The sequence below is a fragment of the Acanthochromis polyacanthus genome, chromosome 5, assembly GCF_021347895.1.
Source record: "Acanthochromis polyacanthus isolate Apoly-LR-REF ecotype Palm Island chromosome 5, KAUST_Apoly_ChrSc, whole genome shotgun sequence".
Classification (NCBI taxonomy): domain Eukaryota; kingdom Metazoa; phylum Chordata; class Actinopteri; family Pomacentridae; genus Acanthochromis; species Acanthochromis polyacanthus.
The window spans coordinates 13,768,078-13,784,939 of NC_067117.1; the positions used below are offsets into that span (position 1 = coordinate 13,768,078).

The following is a 16,862-nucleotide window of genomic DNA, read 5'->3' on the forward strand; positions in this document are numbered from 1 at the left end:
TCCATACTTGGCAATGCCTTTCTTGCTTCTTCGCCATTGGCTGCTGCAGAGAAAGCCCGGAGTGACCCGGACATGTTACCGCGGCCTGTTTTCTCACTGCAGCCTCCTTCCTGTAGCCCGGTTGAGGAAGTGAATTTCGCTGACAGGGCTGGGTTCAGAGGGAGAGGCGAACAAAACATCTTCCGCGGGGGACTAAAACGACAACAAAACAACAAGAGACGAGAGGAGCGATTTGTTAAGTCGCAGTAAACCCAAGGTGTACACTTGTCGGTGAAATCGTGCTCCCCTGCCCCGCTGAGACCGCCGCAGACATGGTAAGGGCCGCGGTGGGACTGCTTGGAGAGACGGGGACGGGGTACGAGGGTTTTGGTGGGGCTGCTGGCTATTGCTAACGGAGCGTCAGCGGCTAGGGGTGCTAAGCTAGGCTAGCGGTGGCTGGAGGGGCTGGGTGGTAACCCGAGAAGGGCAGCAGCGAAGGGAATAAATCACCGTCTAACCTGCACAGTTAGCAAAACTTCTCCGCTGCTCTCCGATACCAATGAATTAGCTTCGCGGCTAAGCTAGCTGCTGTTTCTTCCTGCTAGTTAGCTAGCGGCTAGCTGTTTGTCAAGTTGCATGCCCCGCTGGCATACAGTTAGCATAGGATGTTTTGGATTTGACACAAGTTTGTTAATAGTAATGGCGAGCAGTCCTAATATGACACACGGTCGTACACACACTTACACACAGGCTAAAATAGTCAAGCGCCGGGTTGCCTGTAGCTAAAATAAGACTGCTTGCTCCTCCTATTCCCAACAATCTGACAAGCTGTCAGTCTTTTCCCTGCCTTATAGGTTTGATCGTGACTTTGCCTGTGTTTTCTCTTGGGAAATCTTTCTCTCGGTTAAATCAGTACCAGCAAAACTTTTTCTTATTCCCTGTGTTTTTAAATATAATTTCCTGCTCTTTAAGCTTCTATGGCAGTACTCTTTCTTAGCTAGATAGTCTACATTACAGAATAGTCACCATTCTGCATAAGAAAGAATCACTTAAGCTAATTTGTATTTCCTAAACCAATAAAAGTTTAGTTGTACGGAGCTAAGTGCAACATGCATTTACATTGTCCTCTGCAAATAGTGATGTGGGAATTGTTTTGGGTGGAACATTTGCATGCATAGAGGTGATAACTAATTGAAATGTCCAATAGTCGTCTAACTGGATTTAGATTGTAACTAGAAGCCATTGGCTGCACTTTTTAAATGGCTTTATCTCCTCTATCTGCAACAACAGCCACCTCCAAGCTGCAACGTACCACACTGAAAACTTCAAGTTTTACTGGAGATCTTGATAAAACAATAAGAAAATCCTGTTAGTTTTTTGCAGTGATTTGGTCATCTTATTTACAGTTCTGCAAATGTTCTACCAAAACAATCCTCCCTCCCATAATGAGAGAACACCGAAACCGCATACTTTGCTTAACTCAACTTAATACGATCATGACGGGTTCATACAAATACAGCAAGGCAAATTTTCCCTCCAATAGCTGACAAAATGCATGACTGATGGCAGTTTGATACCCAAAGTCTACATCTTGTGAGTCAGACCAATATGGCAGTAACACTACTCTAACTGAACAAGTATTTATGCTTATCGTAAAAATAATATTCGACTTGAACACTTTCAGCATAATCGAGCGCTGTTTATATAAAAGTAGCGGCTCTGTCGTCCTTACACATGACTCAAATCATCCTGTGGCTGAAATGGGAAGAGCAGCTGGTTTTTCTCCACAGTCGCCCACTCTGCTCGGCCTCACCTCATCCATCCTGCTGGCTCAGCCTCACCGCTCTCCCCTGACCCCGGCGGTTGTTGGTCCGAGCTAGTGTTTACACGGAGACAGGAGTACTGGTAAACACAGCGTCAAGGAGCGCAGGTGTCTGATGGAGCAGACTGATTCATCAGCTGAGAGAGATTTTAAGACGGGGAGAAAGAAACTTGGAGGAAAATAAATGGCATGAGAGACATTGCATAGAAACTTTTGTTATGTTCAGGGTCGCCCTCTAGAAAAGTGTTTATGAGTAAAGGGTTCTCTACTTTATAATGTGTCAGTATCCTAGGATCAGATCCTGGATGCTTGAGTGTGCTTTGTTAGGTTTACGCAATTCAGAAGTTACTTCATAGATAAGCCGAGGCAGATGTCTTTGTTAATATCCAAAGGAGAGGTGAGCTAAATGGCTTTAACAGACAAATCATGTGGCAAAGCAGGAGGCTGTTGTTGTTGTAGTGTTGTCGTTGAAGCATCTGTTTTCTCAAAGGGCTCTTTGTATTAATATTTTGGGCTGCCTTTCTTCAGAAGGATAGCGATGTTTGTTTGCACTGGTAGAAATGAGTGCATCTGTCTTTCAGGATTGCAGAAATTTAGATAAATTCAGGAACTTTGATGTCTTTAATACACCTTCTCATAATGCCCAGATAAAAAATGTCTTCATCATAGCCAATAAGCTATGAGTGTTTTGTCCAACTCCTATCCCACAATCGCATACATCTTCCTACACATTCCCCAGAGTTTCGTGTCGTGGCTGGTCGGTCGTCTCTGCTCACTAATATCCTGTTGCTCACTGGTTATTTAAGGGAAAGAAACCCCCAGGGGAAGGCTATGCTATGCAGTCACATTTGTACTGTGTGCTCCGTGGGAATCATTAATAAGCTCTTAATGTAGATGTAAATAATTTGCCTGCTTAAAGATAAGTGGATTGCTTTACGTTTTTACCATTCTAAAGCTGCAGCACAGCAATGAGGCCACAGAAGATGAAGAGACTTCTTTTCTAGGATGTTTCAGTCAGGATGCAGCTTATAGGAAAGCTGATCTGCAGGAAACAAAAGGATCTGCTGCTTCACAAATGTGGGATTATTTGAAATGTGTTGAGTGAACAAGCCTCAGTAAACACCTCAAATATGTAGCTGAAAAAGAAGTTGACCTCAGCCAGTACCAGGCTGTATTGAAGACTCAGAATTGATTTTGGGACTGTTGGTTTTATGGACTGCGATGACTGTGCATCATTGAGTGATATTTTGTTAGACAACACGCTTTATCTTTGATCGTTCTACAAAACCTGTCGTCACTTCCTGCATTGATTTAATGTTTCTATGGTATTTTAGCCATCATTTTATTACTACATTGATTGTGAGATGAGATGCATTATATTCAGTTCTAATCAGCTCAGTAGGTGACAGACTTTTTTTTTTTTTTTCCCATGTTCATGTTGCAATGTCAGGGAAAACAAGAAACCTTCTGGGTTTACAGATTGGCAAAAGTAGAGACAAGCAGCCTGATCGGACACTATCAGGTGTTGACACGTGAAAAAAACTCTACTGCATTTCAGGTCAGACGCCAGGCCTAAGATGGTCAGAAACATTGGATTTCATACCTTACAAGCAGCCGTTTGTTCATTTCATTTCATTATCTTATTGATCTTTCAGCCTCGCCTTGCACTTCAACCATAACTGACCATGATCACTGAGTGGAAAGACAGTGGGGGATCATGTTGTTGCAAACCACTTACTGGCTGGTCAGAATATCTGTGTATCGGTGTGTGAGGTAGAGGTTAAGAGTAGGGGTTTCAGTCTGTTGTACTTGTTGCTGCAAACAGAGGGAATTATCCACACCACTAACACTGACCATTTTGCAGCAGTAAAACAAAATATGACATGTTCACAGAGCATAGTAGCAATAGAGTCTTACAAACAAATGACTTTTAAATCTTTTAGCTTGTCATGGCTGATTCAAACATATAAATTGTGAATGTCCCCGGTGAGGGATCAGTTAAGTTGATCTTATCTTAAAAACGTACTGTACTGCCTTAATCAACATGTGAAAACTGTCCGCAGATGGAATCGAAGTTGTTACACCTGTTTGTGGTTCACTTCGGTACACCAACGCCTCAAAAAGGATGCGAGCTGGCTTCTCTTTGATGATTAGCATCACATCTGTCGGCCTTTATTTTGCCACCCCTGCTCCATTTAAGCCTGTTTTTCTGACTTGTTCCTACGTGACACTCGTCACACAACCACTGTCTAGCAAAGTGCATCCTTTAACCGCTGATGGACTATGTATATGCATTGATTTAAGTTATTGAGATTTGGCCAGAAGTTTAACCTACAGAATAATTTTCTACACTTAAAAACTATCCGGTCCTTGACTCTTCTTTTACTGTTCTCTGCAGAACACTCACATGACAAATCATGAGTGCAATTCAGTCTACTGAGCTGAAACTGTGTCTGTAATCTCACAGGGCAAGCAAGGGTTTGCCTGCAAGGGTGTGAATATTTCCTACACAGCAACTGCTGTCATACCCTCATACAAAATGTAGCAGGACTTCATCACTGTGCTGTTCTTGAGAAGTTGAGGAGAGCTTAGTGTGGGCATTTTGTTGAGCAAAGAGCAAGCCAGTACTGGGTCCTGATCCAAATTATGTATATTTTCCTCCACAAAACAGCTGCACAGTGCTCAATTTAAAGGGAGGTCACTTTAAAACTAGTAGAGCTAAGTCAGTTTTGAATGTTATGCTTTTTGAAGAATCCTTTTAGCTTGCAGGGGCTGTAAGTGACGGGGTAGATCCACAGTCTCTGTTCATCAGAGTCTGTCTGAAAGTAATGTGAAGCTTCAGTAGTTGGAGTTGGTCAAATCAAAAATGTGTCTCCTAAAATTGTACATTCATGTTTCCTTCTATAATTTCAGGTGGCAGTATGTAACACAATAAGAAAATTCGTACTAAAACTTCTGACTTTAGAGGATACATACTTAATGTAACTAACAGCATCTAAGGAGTGCTGTGGAGACCTGCGCTGCTGTCTGTGACTAGAGCTGTTTTATCATTAACAGTTCAGTAAGCAGCAGGAATACAGAGGTGTGGCACACCTGTAAAATCTTGCTAAAGTTGACACAAGAGCTGTAAAGTTAAACCTTTTCTTTTCAGCTCTTAGTGGCTGTGCTTGGTGGTACAAAAATGCTTGAAATTGTATATATTTTGTGCTGCAGTGCCTTAAACTTGTTTCCAAACAGCCTTATGATGGCAATAGATCTGTGAAGTCATGGTCTGAAGTTATGCTTCAGTGCAGGAAATTCTTCATATTATTACAGCCTAAACAGTGTAAATTAAACAGTTGAGAGCAACTACTTACAGACAGCTGAAAAACCACTTAAAACATGAATCTATTTTCTAATTACAGTTAAAAATTCTTAATGGTCTCTTCCGTGATTGTAGCTGAACCTGCAGCGTTTCTCTGAACTGTTGTGAGAGACATGGTGCAGAATAATAATATTGTAGCTTTCCTTTTAGTTACAGCAAGTTCTCGTGACAGTACAAAAGTGGAACCATGTGTGATAGTGAATATTTGGCCTCCCTTTTAGTGTTGTGCATTTAATTATGTCTTTGTTGCTATTTTTTGTAAATAGCAGTTGTATATCAGTTATGTTGCCTGATTAGTTCCTTTTGATTTTTGGTTCAAAAAATACCAATGCAGTGTGTTGCAGTTGTAAAAATTACAAGGAAATTAACAATTTTTCACTGCAGTTAATGTGTTTTAATTTTAAAAACATGCACATTCTCCTTGAAGACGAAGTAACCATTTGTTTGAATTCTAGAAGATATTCTTTGATGATGTGAAGAAAATATTTTCGATTTCTTTGTTCCATTCTTGACACAAAAGTGAGTTTAGTGAGCAGAACAGATGTGGTATGGCACACTGTACCGACAGGAAAGCAGCTGGTTTTTTGTGAAGCTTGAACTAACTTCTTAACTGTGATCTGATCGTGCACGTTGATGAGCGTTTTCTTTGCTGGTTGTGTGTTTCAGAATGACCAGCAGCTGGACTGTGCTCTGGACCTGATGAGGCGTCTGCCTCCTCAGCAGATCGAGAAGAACCTCAGTGACCTCATTGACCTGGTGAGTTACTGTCTTTGCCAATCTGGTCAGATTTCCTTACAGCCAAAACACACACAGCCATGTCAGGCTGTGAGCTGCCCTAAACCTGAAACCATGTTTTTGTTCAATAAAAATACCAGATCTTTTGTTGTTTAGACCAACGGTTGGAGTGAGAGTTTGATCCATTACCTTGGGAATCCAGTAGCAGCTTGGGAAAAGAAGCTTGACAACTCAGAGTGAAAGCTGAATTTACCTGAGTAGGGAAAATAATTAGTACAGAGCACTAAATTAACCAAAGGTAGCTCAAAAAACACAATAAATAACTGCTTTTTGAACATGTAAGTTGCAACAATAGTACAACTATCGGGATGTATTTGTGGGACCATTGTGGAAGTTTGACTTTTTATATTATAGCATGTTAAAAACAAAGCATTAAACTTCAGTTTACACAGAGGCACGGCCAATCTGATTTAGAGGAAGCAATTCAATATACGCCCAAAAGGTTGCCATATCTTATAAAAGATTTGTGTTTTTTCCCTTCTGAACATTTTATCAGAGCAGCTCCAGCAGCTGAGGCCGACAAATTAAGCCAAATGGGACACAAATCACATCACACTTGTGCCACTGTTTGCATTGCACCTTGTATTGTGGGTATATCCGTTCATGTTCAGCCAGACCCCCACCTGCTCACCTTCCTCTCCCCTCGCCTTTAACCTCTCTCCCCCCAGACATCTGCTCGCTCCTCACCCTGCTACCACTGTGTCCGGTTGTTAGCGATTATTATCACAGACGTCAATCACTTCCACTGCTGGACACTTTTTTGGCTCCGTCTCTGCTCAGATTCTTACTTGCAATTCAGAATCACCTGAAATCCCCTCTTTCTTTCCTGTTTGTCCCACATCGCTCGACATCTCCTCTCTGATCTGTGTTTTCTCCCCTACAATGTTCTCCCCTGTGGGTTTTGTCCACCCTGTTTTCCTTCTCTGCCAGTCTGAGCTGCCAGGTGTGTGCGTGCGTGCGTGCACGTACGTGTGTGTGTTTGGCAGTATGGGGGCTTTTTCAGGATAACAGGGCTTCCTTTGTGTCTATGCTCTGATGCAGCAGCATGTACAGAGGGGGCTCCATGTCAGTCTGTGAGAACTAATTTGTACCCCCTTATCCTCCATATATTATGTTTCCCAACGATATTTTATTCCAAGTCCTCTCAGTAACCGCTGTTTATTGGGTGAATCTGCAATGTGAGAGAAAGACAAGACAAGTATTTTTTTACCTAAGGAAAGGATATCAAATGCCTGTATCTTCATGTTTTGCTTTCTGGTCAAGGGATGTTTGAATTCACCAAAACATCTTGTTCTTGTGTCTCTTGCTAACTGATAAGTCGTACAAAACATGCTTAATCGGACATCTGAAAAGTGCAGATGTTGTACAGCAGCTGTACTTAATTCTGTGTGCTGAGCTTTTCTGTGTGTTTGCATTCAGGTGCCCAGTCTGTGTGAGGACCTCCTCTCCTCTGTGGACCAGCCCCTGAAGATCGCCCGGGACAAGGTGGTGGGAAAAGACTATCTGCTCTGCGATTACAACCGAGACGGCGACTCCTACAGGTCGAGCTCATAAACGCACTTTAGACATTGAAAAGAAACGTTAAACTGCATCAGGATCAGTTAACCTGTAATAGCAAAAATAGGTCACAGAGAGTGGATGAAGCAGCTGTCTGTTTAATCTTCTGAATTCATTTTTCACAGCAGTAGCAAGACGTTGAACTCTGTAGAAACCGAAAGCCATTAACTCAGCTCAGAGAGAACTCAAAAATGTCTTTTTGTGCTTTTAAAAAATCAAAATGAGCAAACACAGTTGAAATAGTTAAATTCCTCTTTTCATTCTCAATTCTTTCCTGCTTTCTTTTTGGTGTCGGCTCTAACCTCTTTGGAGTTGGCCGAAAATTCCTGCATACAGGAAAAATCCTGACCACGTAATTCAGTGTGCAGCAAGCGAATTGACATTTTGAATGATATTGACGCATATTTAGATTTTGAATTATTAAAATTTCTCGATTAGTTCACAGTTTGTTGGTTGATGTGGGTAAAGCCAGTGTAGTTAGCAGCCTGATACAGAGCCATAGCGGTGTGGCAGTCATCAGAGACACAAGTAGGTGTAAAACAGAGGGGGTCCCATTTAGGCAAAATAATGTGACTTTTGAAAGAAGAAATGCGACAGTTTTCCTCTTACAAATTGAATTTACAAACAACAAAGTGCATTGTTGCTGTCTTTACTATGGAGTTGTAACTGACAAGTGGATTACTTGATCAGTTATTCTAATAACTGACTAATTGTGTAAGTACCTCTGCCAGGAGGTTATGTAATCACCGGAGTTTGTCTGTTTGTCTGTTAACAGCATAACTCAAAAAGTCATGGATGGATTTTCACCAAAATTTTACAGAATGTCCAGAAGAGCAAAAGTAACAATCGATTAGATTTTGGAGGTGATCCGGATCACCGTCTGGATCCAGGATTCTTTTGAGTCCAAACAGAGTCCTTCAAAAAAAATCCTGGATCCAGACGGTGATCCGGATCACCTCCAAAATCTAATCGATTGTTACTTTTGCTCTTCTGGACATTCTGTAAAAATATGGTGAAAATCCGTCCATGATTTTTTGAGTTATGCTGTTAACAGACAGACAGACAGACAGATGGCCTGGCGGAGGTCTGCGCTCTCCGAGTGCTTTTCTAGTTCACCTTCTGTTTTCTGCAGATTCTCCTGTGAGTGAGTTTAGAAAAACATTACACAGAGAAAAACATGTCGATGTTGGAATTGTTGCTCAGACAATAAGGACGTGTTACGCTTTGGCAAATCATGACAGTCATTTTTCTCTGTTTTCTGATGTTTTATAAGTATCTGTTTAATCCACAGAATAATCGAGCCCTACTTCAATACTCTGAGCTTTTTGCTGTCACAGTCTGACTTGGTCTGATACGATCTGTAGTTCTGGTGGCTAGTGTCTGCAAAGTTTAGAGGGATATTTTGTTTTTTAGCTAACATTATTAGAATCACTTTGCCGAATTACAATTTTTCTGCCATGACCTCGGTTAGTGTGCCACAGAAAACTATTTTGTTGTTATTACAAAAGTAAAACAAGCACTAAACTTACTGTACCTCAGCAGGAGACATGCTTGCTGTTTCCTGCTTGTGGTGACAAGTATCTTGGGAATTTTATACAAATCCTTTATCCTGTAAATGCTTACTGTCACCACAGTGACCACTGTTACAGTCGCATGGACTCATTAACAATTTAGTTGTTAAAAAGATTTACAAATATTTCATGCTTGGTCGATGTTTATGTGACCCCGCAGCTTCATATATTGCCGTCACTGCAGCTAAATGTTTAGTTAGACACTCATTAACACTGAGCTCTCCTAAACATTTCATTCATCAGATCCCCATGGAGTAATAAGTATGAACCTCCCATTGAAGATGGTGCAATGCCTTCAGCTCGCCTGAGAAAACTCGAGGTTGAAGCCAATAACGCCTTTGATCAGTACAGAGATCTGTGAGTACCAGCAAAGCAATCTAATGGGGACTTTTTCATAAACTGTCAGTGTCTGCCTCTTGTGAGCTGTGATATTGGTGTTACTTAGGTACTTTGAGGGTGGCGTGTCTTCCGTGTACCTCTGGGACTTGGATCATGGCTTTGCCGGTGTTATTCTCATTAAGAAGGCCGGAGATGGATCCAAGAAGATCAAGGGGTGCTGGGACTCTATCCACGTGGTGGAGGTGCAGGTGAGAAATGGCTGAAGGAAATGAGTTGACATCTGAACTTGATTTTGCCCAATCTTTTTTTTCCTTTTCTTCATTCTGTTCAGCTACAGAGAAAGGCTACAGTGTGTCTCCCAAAAGTTAATGCAGTGTCTGAATTATCAAATAAATACTGAAAAAAAATTACACTAGAAAGATTACACTCTATTTAGTGGCAAAACATGTTATTAATCCCTGACATAAAACTGACTTTTGTCTGAATGACATCACTTAGGGCGCCTGGATAGCTCAGCTGGCTGGGCGACCGACCCATGAACAGGGGCTATAGTCCCCAACGTAGCGGTCATGAGTTTGAGTCCAGCTCATGGCAAATCACTGCATATCATTCCCCCAGTCTTCTGCCCATGTTTCTTGTCTCTCTCTCTCACTGTCCTGTCAAATAAAGTAAAAAAAAAATGCCGAAAAAAGTCCTTTAAAAAAAGAATGACGTCAATTTAGACTGTTATCTATCACGTCTGAAAATGATTCGCTTATTGTATGTTAATATGTACCACACACGAACCTCTTTCAAATATTAGTACTGGCAGATCATTCTGAACTAATTTCATACCACGTACAACTCATTAAATGTTTGCAGTGAAATGCACCAGTTGAACTCTGACTCTAACCACTGCCAACAACAACGTGCTGAGAGAGTAGTGTCCTTTGACAGTACATTTATAAATCATGAAGCTATTCAGTAAACATACAGACTGCTTAAAGAAGTCCAAACTTTCAGTCAGGTTTCCGGTGTGAACACGCCACTTGCTCAAAACCGGCTCAGAATAAGTATGTGGTATTAAATGTAATACAGCTATCAACACGTATAAATCTCTACATTGTGCCGTTATTTAGCTTAAACGTTAGCAAGGTGTGAAGCTTGTATCATTTCTTGTTGTGTCTGTGTTGCGAGCAGGAGAAGTCCAGCGGTCGTACTGCTCACTACAAACTCACCTCCACTGTCATGCTGTGGCTCCAAACAACCAAGACCGGCTCCGGTACCATGAACCTGGGTGGCAGCCTTACAAGACAGGTAGGATGTTGCTCTGTACAGAAGACTGCTGCTGACTTGTCGTGTCATGCTGTAGTTTCTCATTAGGTCACTTTGTTTCGTCTTTTCACAGATGGAAAAAGATGAGACGGTCGGAGAGTCCTCACCCCACATCGCCAACATCGGCCGCCTTGTTGAAGTCAGTATAAGTGCTCACGTTCTGCTTGTTTGATGCTTTTGACTGCCTGCCTAAAGCAGTGGTTTAGCTCACTTGCAGTAAAATTACTGCAGTGTTTTTCCTCCTGAACAAGTCTCCTTTGCAGGATTCTGCTGGGATTTTAAAGGCCTTTAAAAGTCACAGTATGCACAGACTGTTGCGCTAGCTGATTTATGATTTGTGCTCTCCAGCAATGCCTCCCTTTCTGCGGTGGAAGAGTTGACCTGAACACATTTTCATAGAGTTAAAGCATCGGTCAGGGTTAAAGAGTCAGTAATTGCAACAGAGTACATGTGAAGTCAGGATGTGAAGCCTTCCAGCAGTGTGAGACTGTTTCTGAATCAGGCTTTGGAGACTAACACTGGCTTTTATCTGAAATCCACTGAGGCTGCAAGATTAAGACAACGATTATAATCAGCATTGTTTTGATCTATACTAAAATCACAATTCTTTATTAATTTTATGGAAAAAATGTTTTTATTGTATCCGAAGAGGGTGCATAGTGCAACTCCTAGAGACAAAAAGATAAAATTGCATCACAACTTTGTATGCAGAATGAAATCAGCAGAGCACTGCTTTACTTTCACGTTGTTGGATAAAGGAACTGTGTACATGTGAGTTAATACTGGATGAGGGTTCACTGAAGTAATGTTAACGACTTTATTCTTCTTAGTCCTCATGCATTCATTGTGCTGCAGTTTCTGTTTTTATTCAGCAGACACAAGTCTCATTCATTCTTTGTATATGATTTGTTCTCCGTTAACATCACTTACCCTAAATCCAAAAATACTTCTGAACCACAGATCATAATCTGTTTGGAGGGACTCTTCACCTTTGAAAGAGAATTCATAACATCTTGGTTGCTCCCTGCTGGCTGTGTGTTACTTTTGAAAGTGCTTTACTTAACATGCAGTGGAGTTTTCTATGAGCTGATCAACCATTTTCAGCATCAATATTGTAGTCGATCATGTTCATTTAATTGCGAGATGCCAAAATCGTGATGCAGATTCATACTGGATTAATTGTGCAGCCATAAAGTTCACACAGCGTGGGCAGGAAATGGATGTGATAACTAAACTCGAACCATCTTCACTGACATTATAAATCAGGAGATGTATAATCTATTGGTTTTCATGCTGTAATGATAAATATATAATGTGATAAAAATTGGAGCACATAAAACTGTAGAGGAGGAATAGTATCCAGGAATTATATGTGAATTGTAATGTAGGTGGTTATTTGACGACATGTAACAGAACATAATGTTCTGGACAGTTTTATTCAATCAAAAAACAGTTTATACGAAAAATCCATTCCAGGCCTTACACAGGAAGCCAGACTAAAGTTTGCTTGTTTATTCAACCTGGATTCTTCTTTCTTTGTCCATGCAGTGATTTGACATTTAGTATGACTGGTAAATATAATCCCTTTGCCACTGTGTCATTTTCATCACATTAAACACATCTCCACTTCTCATCAGAAAAATGATTGCCTAGTGAAATGAAAAATAAAAGTTGGAATTATGCATTATATTACAATGGAAATATAACTGTTACTGTCTTGAATCTTTATTTCAGGATATGGAGAACAAGATTCGCTCCACACTGAATGAAATCTACTTTGGGAAGACCAAGGACATCGTCAACGGCCTAAGGTACTGCTACTAAATAACACGTTCTTCTTCTCCTTCTTTTACAGCACTTCCAAGCAGCCGCTCTGCTCTGATTCTATCAGTCTTACTGAGTCAGTTCACCTGTTCATCACAGACATTTTCTTGCCTCTTTTGTGTCAGTTTCTGCCAGTTGTTTGAGATTTTATTCAATCCCATCTTTGCTGTCCTTCTCTTCAGTTGTTTTTTTGCCTCTTTTCACCCACACCTCTCCCTCCCCATGCCCTCTCCTCAACCTTCTGTCCCACATTTCTGCTGCCATTCTTATCAGTGTCTTTCCTGTTTTTAATCCCTCTGCCACCTCTCCTCTCCTGCTGCTTCTCCTCTGTGCTCCAGATCTATTGAGTCTTTGCCTGATAACCAAAAGTACCGGCAGCTCCAGAAGGAGCTGTCGCAGGTCCTCACCCAGCGTCAGATCTTCATTGACTAGGGTCAGAGGTACAGCCTGGCATGAAGAAGTGTGTGTGGGTCTGTATGTGCCTGTATGCTTGAATGAGTTTTAGAGCTCGGGAGTGACAACATTTTTGGTTAGTGAAGACAATTTAATGTAGACCCTTTTCAGAAACCCTTTTCAAACATTGCTTATTGAGGTATTTTACCTTTATTTAGACTTCCTGTTTTATAAAATGAAGCCAATGCAGAACTAGTCTCACATAGTCAGACTATTCTTCAGCACAGAATAGTCTGACTATTTATCTTTCTGCTATATAGGGGGAACATGCTCTGACTTTCTTATATTTCTTTAAATCAATCACAATTGTATTTTGCAGCACTAAGCCAAAGATGCAGCAATGAAGTCCTCTCACTGTAGCAATGGGGACATTTTTATGATGGACCTTTTCCCCAAATTGTAGTGAGCACTGTCATTAAAACGGCTAATTCAGTAAAAACTAGCAGAACTTTCTTAATGCAAAACTCTAAATTTTCAGTCTGCTAGGTTGCAAGCCTAGAGGTGGTTGTTTTTACTGTAATGAAAGCGTTTTTTTCAGTGGTTGCAATTAATTAATGTATTACCATCAGTGTGCGTAATATCCTCATGATCTCAGTCAGTTCCACCTCTTGCTACACTGAGTTTTCAAAGACAGCCATATTCCAAACTTGAGTCTTCAAAGGAGTACTCCACAAACTAATCGATGACGTCAGAGCGGCTAAATCCATTATTTACAGCCGACAGGTTGGCAAAGGTCAGACCATATATAAACAAAAGTTTTTAAATAATACTTTCATTACATAGTTGTAAAATCTACTTGGCAATTAATGTCATTCTGATTAAGAACTGCAGCCTACAGAAGGGTTCACGATCATGTTTGAAGGGGAACAAAGACATCTACATATAAATAAAACTTTCTTTTTCTTAGATAAAATTACAGCCACATTGTTTTTTGTCCACTCTCTACAAAGTGTGTGTGTGAGAGAGAATGGATGCTACATGAACATATCTGCATGCTGCTGATGCAGTGTTGGAGCTCGAGCAGCTGTGCAGGCATGTTTTACGGGATTTGTTTACTTCTAACAGACGATCTCTGAGGGAGTAACACACTAACCATGTCAGAGGATTCAAACAAGTCACCCGCTGCGTTGTTTTGCAGTTTGTTTGCCCTAATAAGGTTTTTCTGAGACGGTGTGTTTATTCTGCATGTAGCATTTTGTCCAACTGAAGAAAAACACTTTTGGAGAAATGTGTGTGGACAGCACAGCACTAGAATAGAAAAACAGGGGAAAAAATGGATTAATAACAAGTTTAACAGGCTGGTATTTTTCAGAAACACTCTACAAAAGTCAAAGAAGTCAGGATTTCTGTTACTTTAATGTTGTATTTTTACACTTCTAAAAATTTGCTCTCAGTTCATCATACCTCACTACGGGAGGTTAAGCAGATAAAATCGAATTGAACTGCATGATGACTAATAAACTGTTTAATTTGCTTGACGTTAATGTTCCATGTGTGCAGTGTGTATACATTTATTTTGCGTCGATAATACACATTTCCTCTCTCCACAGACGCTCTGACTGTGATGTTTGTATCCCTAATACCTTTAAAGAGATTCAGTTTTTGTGTTGAACTTGCAGACCGAGTGTTTCCGTCTTGCTGGAGAAACTTTTCCAGTCTTTGCCCTCACTGATCGTCTCTTCTCTCTTTGTGTCTCCTCCACACAGGAGCGTTCAGACTCTGGCTGACAAGTCGAAGCAGGAGGCTCTGAAGGTCGACCTGATGGAGGCACTCAGACGCAAACAAAACCTCTAGAGATGCTACTGTTGTTTTTCTTCTGTCTCTCTCACTCTCTCCGCCTCATCTCTGCCATCTTTCTCTGTTTCTTTACGTCTCTCCCTGTATGCCTGTTTCAGTGCTGCACTCTTGTTTATTTGTGGAAAAACAAAAAAGGAGAAAATGCTTAGCTTTTTATTTGTTTTTGTTATTATTTTTTTCCTGTCTGGTTTTTTGTTTTCATGCATCTCATTTGCCATGAAGCCATTCACTCACGCTCCCTCTGTTTCTCTCCTCCCCTCTCTTCTCTCTCTCTCTCTCTCTTCTCTCCCATGTTATGAATATAATGATAGTATTACCACGGTTAATGATAATCTTCCAGTGTGAGGGTCATTGTCGTAATAATCCCTGATGTTCTCACAGCTGATGGTCAGTTTGAAATGAGCGACTTTGGCCCTGCTCTTTCCCCGTGTCGAGGAATCGGACTGTACTGTAGGCGGCGTAGGCTCGGCGGTGGTGTCGTTATTATGTTCATCGAATCTACTTCTTGCACCTATTTTTGTCTTTGACAACCACCTGATATATTTGTATAGAATTATTATAACTGTCCGTGTATAACTGTCATTCTCCTGGGCGATGTAAACCGTGCAAACACGAGGGCGGCCTTTCTGTGTGCAAGGAGGTTTTTACACTTTCTTCCACTCTGTCTGCATGTGAGCCTGTGAGGGAAGCATGGCGGCCGCAGGAGATGGAACATGTAGACTTCTCAAACATGGAGATGGACTGTTATTATCACCGGTTACAACCCTCGTCATCAGCTCCCCCCCCCCTACACTGTGTATAACATGACAGTTGCCTCCCCTCTGTTCAGCTTATTCCGCTCTTCTCTCTCCTCACCTGCTACGTCTTTGTTGGGGCTCACGGTTTTGTCTTTGTGTCTCAGTGGAAACCTTTGACTGTTTCCATTTTTTTTGGAGGGGAATCTTTTGTTGTATTTTTTTTGTTTTATTTTGTAAAGCTTATGATTCATATTGTATTAGAGCCTCCAGCAACAATAAAAACAGTAAAAAGCTACACTCGATCTTTTTATTATTATTTATTCTTCACATTGACGTGGCTCACAGTGCGAAGTAATGGATGAAATAACAAACTTTAAAGCAGCCGCATCACCACTGGAACTGCTACAGAGCTGGGCTAAACATTTAGAAGCAGCATGTAAACATTTATAAACAAAGGAGATGGATCACGCCTGTAATGACTTCACATCTTCCAGTTATTCCTGATAATGGCCGACCAGGTGGCCTTTATTCCTCACTAATTTACTGCTTGCGACTACCTGACAGTGTGTTTTACACTTCATTATTTCCCCAACAAACTGCTTATGAACGCTTAAAGCATCACCCAAAGAATGGTCATAGTCAGCTGCACCTCTATTACTAGCAGTGTCAGTCAGTTTTTGCCAGATTTTTGGTCATGTTAGTTGTGGCTCTTACCCTTTTCAATGATAAATAATTGGTACTTTTTTGACTAAAACGCCTGCAGGCAGATATTCTGACCGCTCTAAAGCTCTGCTGGTTCATGTCTCATTTGCTGTCTGAAATGATCCACATTTTTTGTTTTGACCTCTTACAGCAGTTAAGTTTCTTGATGGCTGCTGATAATTTTTTCTCTGTCTTAAAAGGTGCAACCATCTCTGTAACATGAGCTACTAAATCAAGTTCTATTTTGCTGATCTTGTTCCAAAGAACGTCTCAATAGTTCTAATCTTCAGATATTGTCTGAACTCTGAGAGAAAATTGTGATAAATAATCTCATTCTCTTTTATTACATTTGGATGAGACTGAAATTGGTTTCCATGCTGGGAAAGTGGAGTGGTGCTGTGAAAAAAGCACATTTCAATAGATTTTTTTTTAATTTTTTTACTTTGTACATGATTTTTTTCTCATCTGCAGATATTGGATTCTGCTGTTGAAAATATTTTTTCTAAAGCCCAAGTTTGTTTTTTCACTACCGTGTCACTTTCTCTGCCTCTTCCTTACCAGAAGTCCTAAAAGTTCTCAACAAAAAAATGAAACGGACAGTGCTGACT

At 40.8% G+C, this 16,862-nt stretch overlaps 2 protein-coding genes across 2 annotated transcripts in view; both read left to right on the plus strand.

Annotated features, from left to right (window-relative positions):
- Nucleotides 1-16,862, plus strand: part of med20 (mediator complex subunit 20) — a 217,556-nt gene that overhangs the window by 53,548 nt on the left and 147,146 nt on the right. The gene's annotated exons all lie outside the window — the stretch shown is intronic.
- capzb (capping actin protein of muscle Z-line subunit beta) lies at nt 66-15,847 on the plus strand. Its single transcript, XM_022215920.2, has 9 exons — nt 66-314; nt 5,832-5,921; nt 7,380-7,501; nt 9,332-9,445; nt 9,534-9,675; nt 10,607-10,723; nt 10,815-10,880; nt 12,476-12,552; nt 14,725-15,847. Exons 1-9 carry the CDS (start codon nt 312-314, stop codon nt 14,810-14,812), a joined length of 819 nt encoding a protein of 272 aa, XP_022071612.1. The 5' UTR covers nt 66-311; the 3' UTR covers nt 14,813-15,847.

Coding starts and splice junctions, on each gene's coding strand:
- capzb (XM_022215920.2), top strand. Junction 7,502..9,331: donor CGAGACGGCGACTCCTACAG/GTCGAGCTCATA, acceptor TTCATTCATCAG/ATCCCCATGGAGTAATAAGT. Junction 10,881..12,475: donor ACATCGGCCGCCTTGTTGAA/GTCAGTATAAGT, acceptor TCTTTATTTCAG/GATATGGAGAACAAGATTCG.